At 44.1% G+C, this 12,853-nt stretch overlaps 1 protein-coding gene across 3 annotated transcripts in view; it reads right to left on the bottom strand.

Annotated features, from left to right (window-relative positions):
- SORD (sorbitol dehydrogenase) overlaps positions 1-5,499 on the bottom strand; it is a 35,662-nt gene extending 30,163 nt beyond the window's left edge. The window contains exon 1 of one of the 3 annotated variants that reach the window (XM_027084175.1): positions 5,282-5,499. In XM_027084175.1, coding sequence (XP_026939976.1) covers positions 5,282-5,488 — 207 coding nt within the window. In that variant the 5' untranslated portion in view covers positions 5,489-5,499. Of the gene's footprint in view, positions 1-5,206 lie in introns of all 3 variants that reach the window. The other 2 variants (XM_027084173.1, XM_027084176.1) reach the window with 2 other exon arrangements.
- Between the last annotated feature and the right edge of the window lie 7,354 nt (positions 5,500-12,853).

Below are 12,853 nucleotides of genomic sequence, written 5' to 3'. Positions count from 1 at the left end.
TGTTCAGGTCTATGTAACTGAACATTTACATTTCTAAAACATTATGGAGCTGAATATCACTTCACAAAATCCAACCATATTTTCTCCAACAATTAATGTTCTTCTTGTAAATCTGGTTTGGGGAAAACTGCCAGCTTTAACAGCCACACTAAAAGACTTAACAAGTGGACGCCAATACGGTATACATGAGTACGTATTTTTCCTCCGTAATTTCTCTATCATGCAATTTTAAAAGAAATTTTCCCCACATCCATCCATAATTCTAGTTTTCCCCACAGAACAGGGTTACTTTTACCAGGTCTCTTAGTAGTGCTAGGACTTATTACATAAAATGTTAAAATCCTATTTGTGGTATTGTTTACTGTTCCTCCTGCTTTTAGGGGAAAATGTTAGCTTTCTACTTCTTGGCCTTTTGCAGACAAAGGCACTGCCCTTCCACAGGAGTTGGCAGAGATGGCAGTATTTGCTGGATTTAACTGCCTATTGTTTATCTGGTTGGGTTTTGTTTTATTGTTGAAACATAATTAAGATGAAAGTGAAAGGAGGCATTTCTTTAGGCTATTTGCTACTACCTAGTTTTCTCTTTTTCTGAAGGAGTTTTAGATTCTGTTTTCAGCCTCAACTGCCTCTGACTTATAAGTCTAGCTCAGGTATTAAAGGGTTAAATGGCCTGCATTTCCTCACTCACAGTAATCTCCCAGTTTAACCCAGCTTTTCCTTGAAGACTTTCAGGGCCATTTAATTTGATTCTATAGAAGCAAGCAGCTCTGTCTACTAGTAGCAAAACCAGGGAGAGACCTGACATCTAGGACCATTCCTCTTTCTACAATCCCCTCCTCCTCACCCAAAATCTTAACAGCAATGTGATATGCAAGGAGGGGATGCCTTGAATGTGCTGTATTACAGATACAGAATTATCTTACTTTTTGAAATATCATTACAGATTCAAAGCAATTCTTTTGACACCTGGCATAATACATTTCCTCACAGAGCAAAACCTCTAAGAAATATCTTCATGGTACTCTGATTAATGTTTAAACTTGATGCTGACACACTATTTTCTCTGCCCTTTGTAATTAAACAACATTAACCCATCACTCTGAAATGATTCTTTTCCCTTTAACTTGTTCTCTTCTCATGCAGCTAATCATAAAACAAAAATGTGACTACATCCCCTGCATGGTGTCCACCTCGCTGCTCCTGTTCTCCCTGTCCAGATGCCTGGAATCGGATAGAGCTGGCCATCAAGAATAAGGGAGATAATATGTACTCAGTATGCTCCATGGACTGGCCCTGATAGGTGATGCAATATGCACAGAAATTGATAGGAGCATTTAGAAATGTTTACAGCATTCTGACATTGCTGCAGCATCCAAATGTTGGTACAAACATATTGGTCCATGGCCAACAGGAAATAAAAATAAAATTGGTCCTTCATCTCTGATACTTTGTGAAGCACAAACTATCCCATCAAACAGCTTCTTCAAAGAAAAACTAATTTGACTATTTGATATCCCAACTCTATGAACTAGTAATTCAGAGAGAGAATTCTGTAGGGGAGCAGAATTTGCCATCCCAAAATATGTCTCTAGGGCATATTAATTATTTTAAGCTGGCTATTTTTTTTAAGAAACAGCAGATTTGGGAAAAGCTCGGAAAACCCAAGTGACACATTTGTAAGGGAAATCTCCACTTATAAGGGTGTCTCCCTCAAAGTACCAAAAAGAGGAGTATGACCTAATCTCTAGAAACTCATCAGTGGAGAAGGCAATGACTTAAAACTGTATAACAACCTTACCCTTGTTTTCTGTGCTTTTCCTGGCAACCTCCCATAAGTGACTCTCCCCGCCCTCAACATCTTCTTTTCTCTTTAGCTGAGGATGGTATTTAGGGTGAGGGCTTTGGCCATTTTGGCAACTTTCTCAGTTTTCCTGGGCCTCTCCCATGTATACATGTTAATAAATTTTTGTTTTTCCCCTGTCTCATGTCAATTTAATTCTTAGACCTGCCAGAAGAACCTAGAAGGGTAGAGGAAAATTTCTTACTCCCCGATACTATCTAATCCTCACACAACCCAGAGGTGAGTACTACTATCATCCCCATCATACAGACAGAAAACTGAAGCAGAAAGTAATTTGGCAAGTCATACAACCAGAAGCAGTAGAGCTGGGGCTAAACTCCACTCTGGCCCCAACCTGGCTTGTGACCTCGTTACTGTTTCCATTTGAAGAGATCTCAGCCAGCTGACACTGTTTGCTGATAGGCTGTTCGTCTCTATGCATCAGCTTGGTCGCCTCTTCCACTGCTCCTTAAAAGTCCACACGTTCTCTATTTAAAATGGTGTGTGTGTGGGGAAGAGGGGATATAGGAGTCCTAAGTCCTCATGATAAGGAATGATATAAAGAAACGGACAGTCTCTCAGTATATACATGTGTATATACACTCCCACCCTCTCTGATTTACCACCCAACTTATAAATGCCCCAAGGCCCAAACCACTGTGCAGGCCCAAGTCCCCAAGGCCCAAGGCCTCCGCCCTTGCTGGGACTGTGGTGATCACTAGCTACCTAGTAGTGAAGGAGTTTAATTTTTCCTTCCCTGCAGCCACAGCTTGGAGAAAGAAAAGGGAATCCTGCCTTCTCCACAGGCAGGTAGGAGGAAGGCTGGGTGTCAGATTTCCTTCCTGGTAGGTAGGGGACAAGTTTCAAGTGGCCCAGGTCTAACCCCATTTCAACCCCAAACCACTTAGCCTATTTGCTTTAAGGAAGGGGGTGCAAGGGCAGAGATACCCTACCAGGGAGTTCCCTATGGAGGCGCTGGGGGACGACCATGCTCAGGAAGGAGTGGTGAGGGCCAGAAGGGTCTGTGTTGGGTTACAAGTGTCTCCAGATCCCTAGAACCAAGGTAATTTCTCAGAGACCCCAAAATGTCCTGTCCCAGAGACATCTTAAATTCAAGCCTGATCTCATCATTTTAATCTACTCTCCTTTGTCTAGTAAATGAACCCCATCACCTCCAACAGAGCTGGGGTCCTCCTGAATCCACCCTGAATGAACCCTTTCACCCAGTTAGCGTACACATCCCACAACCATAAGCTACATTCTCCAGCCTATCACATTCTCATCTCTTTAGGATACACTCACCCCAACCCAGCCCCTAATTCAGTCAGGAGGGGATTCTAAGGCACAGCTGATAAGACCAACTGTAGGTGAGCCTCCCCACCCTCCCTCTTCTTTATTCAAGGCTTTGTTCTACTGAGCCACATAAACAGTGGCTGAGCAGTGGGAGAGCCTGAGTTTAGGAATTAAGGTAAAGCAGACACTGGGGTTGTAATTACAGTTCTGCTCATTATTAGGTACATGACTTTCAGGCAGGCCCTGAGCAGATGGAGAGGCAGGGCCTATCTACCTCTCCAGCTTCACCACTGGTGCATTCAGTGCATCACACTATTTACAGGACCGGTAAACAAGACTTGCGATTTTGTACTTCACTTAGCTTGCACTTGCTCTTCCACTTACATGAATGACCCCCAGTTTCCGTCCAAGAAACAGCTAAGTAGCATCCATCTCTTCCAGAGCCTCTACCCTGGGCCAAGGGCACCCTGTGAGGCCTTTACTCTCTATGCTCCATCAAAGCCCTCACACAGTTTTATTGTTTACAGCATCTGTCTGACTCCCTAGAGCAGCTTGGGGGTAGGGGCTGTGTCCTCCTCCTCCTCTCTGGACCCCCAGCCCAGTGCTTGGCACATGGCAGGCACCCTCTCATCTAGTAAATGTTTGTATAATGCAGGACTGAGCTTGAAATCACTCTGTAAGCTGTGTAGAGCTGTACCACTTTCCTTTCTTCATAATACCATCTGGCATTTGCAGCAATAAAAACTAATAGTGTCACTTTAATTCAGGACCTTGGGTGGAAGCTCCAAGGGGAGTAGAAAGAACACTGGAATGGGAGTCTGAACTTCTGGGTTCTTTTCTGGGCTCTGTTAACTAATGAAGCCTGTCAGCTTGGAGATGGCACTTTCCCAGCTGAGGAAATGATGAGTTGGCTCTGGGCAGGAGTTCTTAGTCTGGGGTTCACAGACCTCTAGAGGGTCTATGAAGGAGAGGCTTAAAGGAAGTCCATGAACTCTCTGAAACTGCTGCCAAACTCCATCTGTTTGCATTCTGTGGGGAGAGAGACCACAGATTCTCAAACAGTCAAGAACTGCTAATCTGGATACTTTTCTGAGTCTCTCCAATCTAGACCCTGGTGCATGTTCTCTGTGAGGGGGAAGGAAGTGCTAGGGAACAGCAGAGATGGCCGGCACTGGTCCCACATACCCACTGCCCAGGCCCGCCTGTGAAGGGCTCTGTCAAGGGAGCCCTGGCACAACCACAGGGCTGACTCTGCAGCTCCCAGAACTTTGGCCCCATGAGCCACTGAGCAGAGGCAGGATCTGGAGTGGAGAAGACACACACATAATGCTCTTAAAGGGACAGGGGAGCAGCATCAGGAAGGAAAATGGCTGGAACATGAACCAGATGTGGACTACGGGAGGTAAGGAGGAAAGGAGCTTTAGAACATGAAGACTATCAAGATCCAGAAATCTGGAACAGGCATGGCGAACACCAAGAGTCTTGGAGATGGAGGCCTGTGCTGGCAGGAAAGTGGAAGGAGCTCGCACTTTCTGAGTATCTATTAAGTGCTAGGTACTCCGCTGATCATAATAATCCTGCAAAGGAGGTTTTATCAGCCCCAAGCATGAAAGATTAAATACGAGTTCCACAGCTTTTAAATGTCCCTATGGCCCCCCTTTCTGCCCTGCACTGTCTACTCAGAGAAGTTCAGTACGTGTCCTCTAAACCAGGCAGCCTCTCTGGTATCTCTTCTGCAAAGTGCAATGACAAGAGGCTGGACTATGAATCTGCAGCTGGCAAAGGAGGGAGAAGGCTTCAATCATTTTGCAACCTTCCTGGGTTCTGGCCACGTGCCGGCCACTGGGCTCGGTTCCAGAAGGCCACGCGACAAGAACCCTGCTCTTAGCACCTTAAAACTAACCGCCTACCGTGCCCCTCCCCCCAACATGGTAACCAGATCCTATCTGGGCGGCCTGGGCGCGCAGTGTGGGGCCCGCACCGCGCTGGAATTGGCCAGCTCAGACCGCGGCTGCGCTTGGAAGTGAATAGGGCAGGAACGGGCAAGACTTCCCACTCCCATTCCAGTTTTACCAAGCGCAGGTCTCCGGGTCCGTGTACCACCAGGGAGAGGTTCTCGGGCTTGGCCGCCGCCATGTCGCTCTCTACCTCTTGGGTCCGCCGAGGCTGCAATCCGCAGCTCTTGAGGTGGTTCGGTTGGCGACCCCGTGCAGAGCTGGGGATAAGGGGCGGTAGGCTGGGCTTTGCCTGGGAGCGCGCGCCCGGCCCGGGGCGGGGTTTCCTAGTCCCTGACAGCCGGGGCGGGGCTTGCGTGGAGGGGCGGGGCGGGGCGGGACTGCCCTGCTCCCTCCCCATGGCAAGCCAGGGAAGGGCGTGGGGTGGGGGATTGGGGGTAGGGGATTGGGAGAGGGGGGCCGGGGGCTGGGGAGGAGGGGGTAAGGAGGGGTAGAGAGTGTAGGGAGGGAGTAGGGAGTGGGTGGGGAGGGGTAGGGAGGGGTGGCAAAGGCCAACCCAGATCCACCTGCACTGTTTGTCTGTCTCATATCCAAGGGGTCCAATCTGCCCTGAAGGTAGTCTGCAGAGGCAACCCCCACCCAGACCAGAGTTCTGAAACTTTAGCTGCAGAATAAGGGGGATGGGCAATGTGGGGCAGTTTCTCAGGACCAGCACTGAGATTTTGATGCAGTAAAGTCTAGTCGCAGCTGAGGCCTGAGGGTCAGTATTATTAGCATTGATAATGCTGAGGCTGCAGGTGGGGCACGGTCTACAAGTGGGAAACAGGCCCTGCATTGATGCAGTGTCCATGTTGGCCCCATGTCCCCAGCATCCACAAAGTGCCTGGCACCAGAAGTGAATGAACGAGTTGGTGCGTCATCCCACGGGCCTGACACATCAGTGTAAAGGAGCTGTGAAATGAAATCTGTGAGCCACTTTCTCTTAACCAGCTCTGCTTCTTATATTAGAAGCAGGATTTCTGCCCAGATTTTTTCTTGAAGCCTCTCTCCCCTTCAACAAATAGTGAAGTTTTACTCTAAGGGGAGTGAGCTGCCCTCTGGAAAGGCCTAAGTCTGCAAAGGCCCCACCCTCCTTTTCAGACTTTGAAGACAGTGTAGGGATTTCATTCCCTACAGCCTTTCCTCCTCCTCCAGACACTCTACCAGATCCTCTGACCTCCTCCTGGACACTTTCCCCAGCACCTCATTCCTTGAAGATGTCTCAGTGCGGCACCTACTGCAGGCCTCACATATGGGACACAGCCTGTATTTTCACCAGTAATCATCCCTTCCGAAGATGCACTGGAAGACCACTGAGGCTAAGGCCTCATTTCTTTCTTTCTTTTCTTTTTTTTTAATATTTTATTTATTTATTTGGCTGCCCCGGGTCTTAGTTTCAGCATGTGGGATCTTTAGTCACGGTATGTGAACTCTTAGTTGCAGCATATGGGATCTAGTTTCCTGACCAGGTATCGAAACCGGGACCCCTGCACTGGAAGCACAGAGTCTTAGCCACTGGACCACCAGGGAAGTCCCAGGCCTCATTTCTTAAACAGAACCTGGTAAAGTGTTCTGTACAGTGTAGGATCTCAAAAACAAAATTGTTTTTTGGATGATGAACATGGATCAAGCTCTGGAATGCCAATAACGACAAAAAGGGAAGTGGCGGGGGGGAGCGGGGGGCGTATTACAAGGTATAACAGGCAGTGGGATGGATTTTGCAGGGGACTTGCAGAGTTAGTCCTGTTTTTGCTTTGAGACACCTCCCACAAGGTGTGGCTGTGCTTGGCTTGTTCCCCAGGTTGTTCCTGCACTCAGCTCCTGAGCAGGCCTCAGGGAGATGACTGACTAGGAGTTGCCTGCCTTCGCTCATGCACCTGAATTTAAAATTCAGCCTCCCCTCCTTGTCTTGAGGAGTTTCATCACAGTCTCCCAGAATGTGTTTCCAATGAAAGCTGAAGATGGAGAAAGCCCCAGGAATGGCTTAAGAGCTGAGGGCTACTTGAAGTAGACACTTCTTGAGTTTTAAATTAAGAAAACAGAACACCAGAACCAAAGCAAGGTCACTAAAATAATGACACAACTGCCACACTTGGAGTGGTATTTGTTTTCTCCTGAGCAATAGGACTTTGAAACTCTCTTGAAGGTTGTTGGCTGAGGACCAAGAGATTTGGAAGGGCAGGAGATACCTTTAAAAATATATTCTATGACTAGGGCCCTTTATAGAAAAATTAACATGGTGAGTTGATAAGGATTCTTAAGAAACTGACATTTTTAAGACAAAAAAGCAAGTTGTTATTATAGTATTTAAACTTGTTGTGATATTTCTACATAATTTCCTAACAGAGACCAGCATCCACAATGGTGAGCAACAGGTTTTTTAGGCATTTTACTGAATAAGGGATAAAATGCTGGCTTTGCCTTTGCTGGTGGCCTGCTTAGCACAGCTTCTCTGGGCTTCTGCCTAACTTTCCCAAACAGTACGGCACTTTTAGGCACTCTCTCCACTGAATATAACTTCAACAACTTGTCAGTAAAATTCTGCTGTGAAAACGTATTTGGAATTTAAAAATTAAATCACAGGATGCATATCTTCTGGGGGCACATATCCAGAAAAAGGGACACATTAGCCCACGGAACATCCTATCACTGATACAGGGTTACTTCAGATCTGGAATTTTACACAGTATACCAACAAGAAAAATCAGTGTGCTACGGCGCCTTAGTGTTCCAAAGATCAGAACAGTTATAAAACTCTGATTTCCGGATTTCTCCATTTGGTCATCAACTATTCAATTACTCAAACCTGGCTATTTATAACAAAAGAAAGAAAGAAACAACAACAACAAAAAAAAACCCAAAAAGAAACCATGAGGTTTCCTGCAGACCTTGGAAATAAGGTTACCAATGAGAGTTAAACTAGTAAAATCCATATGTAATGGATGAGATTAATGGGCTTCCCCAAGGAACTAGTAATATACCTGCCTTTAGCAGATCTCAAGAAAGGATTAAGAAGGGTTAGAAAAAGGAACTAAGAGGGCAGGAATTTTAATCTAGAACTATCCAGGGGAGAGAGGCGCTTGGTGGTAGCGGTGGCCGTGCTGCTGGCACAGAAGAGTGCAAGCAAGCGGACGTGGAGTTAAAGGTTACTCCCACATGTCAGCTGAGGATGATAACTTGGACCTAGACAAATGGTAGAAGTAGAGATGGAGTGAAGAGGATAGATTTATTTTTGAGGTAGGTTCCATGGGACTTGGTAGGGGATTGGCTTATAGAAGTTGAGGAGAATGTAGTGGAAAGGTCTACTCTCAGATTTCTGACATGATTAACTGGAGGGATGAGATATAATTATCTGATACAGACAGCACTGAGGGAGGAGAAGTTTTGGGAGAAAGATCAGGCAGGTAATTTTGGATAGGCCAAGTCTGAGATGCCTATGAGACATCCAGGTGAAATGACCACGTGATATAAGGGCATGTTTAATATAAGGGTCTGGGAAAGTCTAGGCTTGGAAAGTCTAGACTAAATTTGGAATCACTGATATATAGACTATATTTAAAGCAATAAGAGAAACGAGATAACATAGTGAGAGGGTGTAGCATGAAAAAAGAGACAGCTCAGGTCTAAGTTTTGAGCATCCAACACTGAGGGATGAGGAAAAGAAAGAGGGACCAGCAAAGGATCCTGAGAATTAGTGAAGCCCTAATAGGAAAAGGCAGTGTTTTAAGAAGGAAGTGGCCAACTGTTGAATACTTACGAGAAGTCAAGGTAGAAACCAAAAAGTATCTCGTGGATTTAGCAACAAGGAAGTTATTGGTGATCATGGAAAATGGTTTTAGTGCAAAGATGGGAATAGGAGCCATAATAGGTTGGGATCATTCATCCATTCATTCAGCAAATATGTAATAAATATCTACGACATGCCAGGTACAAGGTGTTCGGGAGACAATGAACAAGACAAACACAATCCCCACTTCAGGGAGGGGAAGCTATTAAATAGATAATCACAAAAGTAATGACTCATCCATAATAATGGTAAAAGCTATGAAGAAAAAGGTAAGCATACCACAAAAGTGTGTAACAGGGAAACTCAGTCTAGCTTGAGAGCAAGGAAAGTTTGCTCCAAGACAGTGATGTATAAGCTGTACTTGAAAGAATTAGGTAGTCACAGCAGTGAGACAAAGGAGAGAGTGTATATTCCCTGCTGAAGGAACCACACACATGGAATCCTCAAGGGGGAGGAGACCATCATTAAATGTCAACAGTGGGGGAGGGCCACATTGAGCAAGGGGACCCAACCCAGGGGTATATATAGGTCTTCCAGTGTTTCACATTGTTAAAAATGCAGAAGTGCAAGAAGAAATGTGAGAACGTCTGTGGCTGAAGACCTCAGGGAAAAAGCTGGAAAATTATACTTCTCTAAGGTGAGGAGTTCACTTTAAGGTACAAAGTCTATTTTGCAGCAAGAACAGGGAGCATAGCTTAGTGGTGGAAGCTCCAGAACTGGTTTGGTTCTGAGAATCAGAGAAGATGGGTTGAATAAGGAATCCTGTTGACAAGGAGGCAATGGGAAAGAACTGGTAGGTTCTGTTATAAACATCTCAACAGCTGCCTATCTTTGTGGCTGGGAGAAGTAGGAGCTAAAAGAGCTCTTATAGACAATCTGGGTCATAGGGGAAATTCCTGTTAGCCTAGAACTTAGCCTTGTCCTCTTCCTTCATGTCATGTCTACAAATAGCTGGTCAGGAATAATTTACTTCATTCAGAAATTAGTTATCCATAAAGGATTATAATAGGAACTATACAAACATCATACAGGAAAAAAGGAAAGGGAAAAAATGAAAAGAACATTCACCAGAAAAATATTGTTGGGGGGCAAATGAAACTTGTGATAGAAGAGTTTGTCATAAAACTGAGGGCATCTAATGTGGACATACTACACACTGGAGGTGAGGAGGGGGTAAATGAGGGGGTGGCAGCTTGAGTGGGATGAGAAGGGCATCCTCACAGGGGAGTGGTAGTAACATGGAGTGTCAAAGCCCTAGAAAGGTGAGGAGGAGTCCATCTGGGGGGAGCACAGCTCAGGGTGAGGTGAGGGAGACTGAGTATGATGAAGAGGATGACCATGAGGAGGAGCCAGTGTGGGGTGTGGGAGCCTGGGTAAGTTGGGGACAGCATGTGCTTTGGTGAGGGGGCAAATAAGTAAATATATCAAGGATGATGGGAGCAAGGTTTCACTGTTAGAGAAGGAAGTTACAAGTATGGAAAGACAGGGAATTCCCTGGAGGTCCAGTGGTTAGGACTCTGGGCTTTCACTGCTGAGGGCACAGGTTCAGTCCCTGGTTGGGGAGCTAAGATCCCGCAAGCCGTGTGGTGTGGCCAAAAAAACAACAACAAAAACAAATACAGAAAGAGAGAAAAACAGAATGAACCCTGTGTGGTGTTGGATAAAATTGAAGAGATCAGTGTGAACTTATGGTTTTCAATACAGACAGACAAATAAATATAAATATCTGTATGTGTACACACACACTCCATAGTTCTGTCTACTGAAAGAGCTTGGGAACAGTGATACTCAACAGCAAAAAGCACATGTAACACCAAATCTTGGCTTCTAAATACCATTCTCCACTAACAGAAACTAGGTCTCCTTGAAGAAATGACTTAATCTAGGGCTGAGAAAGGAAAAGTATGCTGAGAAAGGAACATACAGGATGAACCTGTGAACTTGTTGTGGCAGAAAGTAAGGAAGTATTCCAAGAATGATGAAATATATTAAAGGTCACAGAAGCCAGCCTGAAGACACTTCTACTGGTCAAATTAGAGAAAAATTGAGCATAAAAATAAATAATAATAGTAACAGATCATAACCCATTGAATAAAATAGGAAACCACAACTCCATAATGATAAAAATTAATTAACACTTTGAAAGTTTGACAAAGAATGGGTAGTTACATAATCCAAAGCACTTACCCACAAAGTGTTAATTAATTATATGGGGAAAAGAGTAACTTTATAATGGAGAAGACTGGCATATATCACCTTAATCAAGTGATCAAAGTTGGTACCATAAGGAATGGGGCAAATTGCAATTCTATACCACTTGATAGGACACAATGAGAAGAAAACATTAGTAGTAGCATTACTACTGAGATATTCATGCCCAAAATGCATAAAATGAATCTAATAATGAGAAAGCATTAGACAAGACCAAACTAAGCAACATCCTACAATAACTGGTCTTTAATCTTTAAACATGTCAATGTCATGGAAGTCAAAGAAAGCCTGAGGAAATGTTTCAGACTGAGGGAAACTAAAAAGATATGACACTTAAATGCAACACAGGATTCTGAATTGGATCCTTTTGCTATAAAGGACATTATTGGGACAACTGGTAAAATCTGAATGAGGTCTGAGGGTTAGCTGATAGTAATACTATATATCAATGTTAATATCCTAATTTTGAGGGGGCATCATGTTGGCAATTTATACTCCATGGGTTAGGAAATAAAGTACTTTGTATTGTACTTGTAACTTTTCCAGAAATAAAAATTTAAAAATAAAGATGAAGGGAAATTTAATAATGCACTTGCCTTTATAAGAAAATAGCATAAAGCAGAGATGAAAAGCTCAGGGAAGCAATCCTGAACTATTAGAAAGAAATGAAATGTGAGCTGGAAGACCTCAGGAAGGAAAGTAGAATAAAACAAGAACATAAATTAAAAAAAAAAAGAAAGAAAGCAAAATTGGAAGTATCACAAAGGAGAAAGACCCTGCCAAAAACACAGCAAAAGACATAGAGGACAGGATTGAGGACAGTAAGCAAAATGAAATGGAAATGAGAAGTTTAAAGGGATTAAAGCTTAAATGATAGATACGAAAGATAGGCAAAAGAGATCCAATAGTTGCATAATGGATTTCCTGATAAAGAAAACCAAAATAACAGAACAGAAAATCATTTCAATGTATAATTCAAGAATATGTTCCAAAAATAAAAGAACATTTGAATCTACAAAGATCACACCATATCCAAGTTAAAGTTAACATGGAAAGGTCAACTCTGAGAAGCAGTTACTTGGTCTCACAGATAAATAAAGAATCCTTTTGCACCTAGGCAAATAATCAAGTCATTTAAAAGGGGGGAACAATTCAGGCTTAGCTTAGACATTTCCATAGAAATATTCATTGCTAGAAGCAATGCCTAGGAAGTCCTCAAGGAAAGTAAGTGTCATCCATATATTTTATACCCAGCCAACTGTGGTTTACCCAAAAAGGCATAGTGAGACACTTTTGAACATGCAAGAACTCAAGAAATATTGTTTCCATGAGCCTTTCTTGAAGTAACTACTAGAAGATGAACTTAAGCCAACCGAGTGATGAATGAGAAAACTATGGCAAAAAGAAAAGGGCTATAGAGGGCAGGAGAAGGAGAAGAAAAGAAAATATACTAATTTCAGGGACTTCCCTGGTGGTCCAGTGGTTAAGAATCTGCCTTCTAATGCAGGGGACATGGGTTTGATCCCTGGTCAGGGAACTAAGATCCCACATGCCACGGGGCAACTAAGCCCACACGCCACAAATAGAGAGTCTGCGCGCCACAACTATTGAGCCTGTGCTCTTTGAACCCCACATGCCACAACAAGAGAGAAGCCCACGTGCCACAACAAACAGCCCACACGCCACAACAAAAAAAGATCCTGCATGCTGCACTGAAGATCACATGTG

Source organism: Aethalodelphis obliquidens, unplaced genomic scaffold (genome assembly GCF_003676395.1).
Source record: "Aethalodelphis obliquidens isolate GAN/ISIS:26980383/991018 unplaced genomic scaffold, ASM367639v1 scaffold51, whole genome shotgun sequence".
Taxonomy (NCBI): Eukaryota; Metazoa; Chordata; class Mammalia; order Artiodactyla; family Delphinidae; genus Aethalodelphis; species Aethalodelphis obliquidens.
Note: the sequence above shows the minus strand (reverse complement) of the source record. Positions and strands in the feature narration are given on the sequence as shown.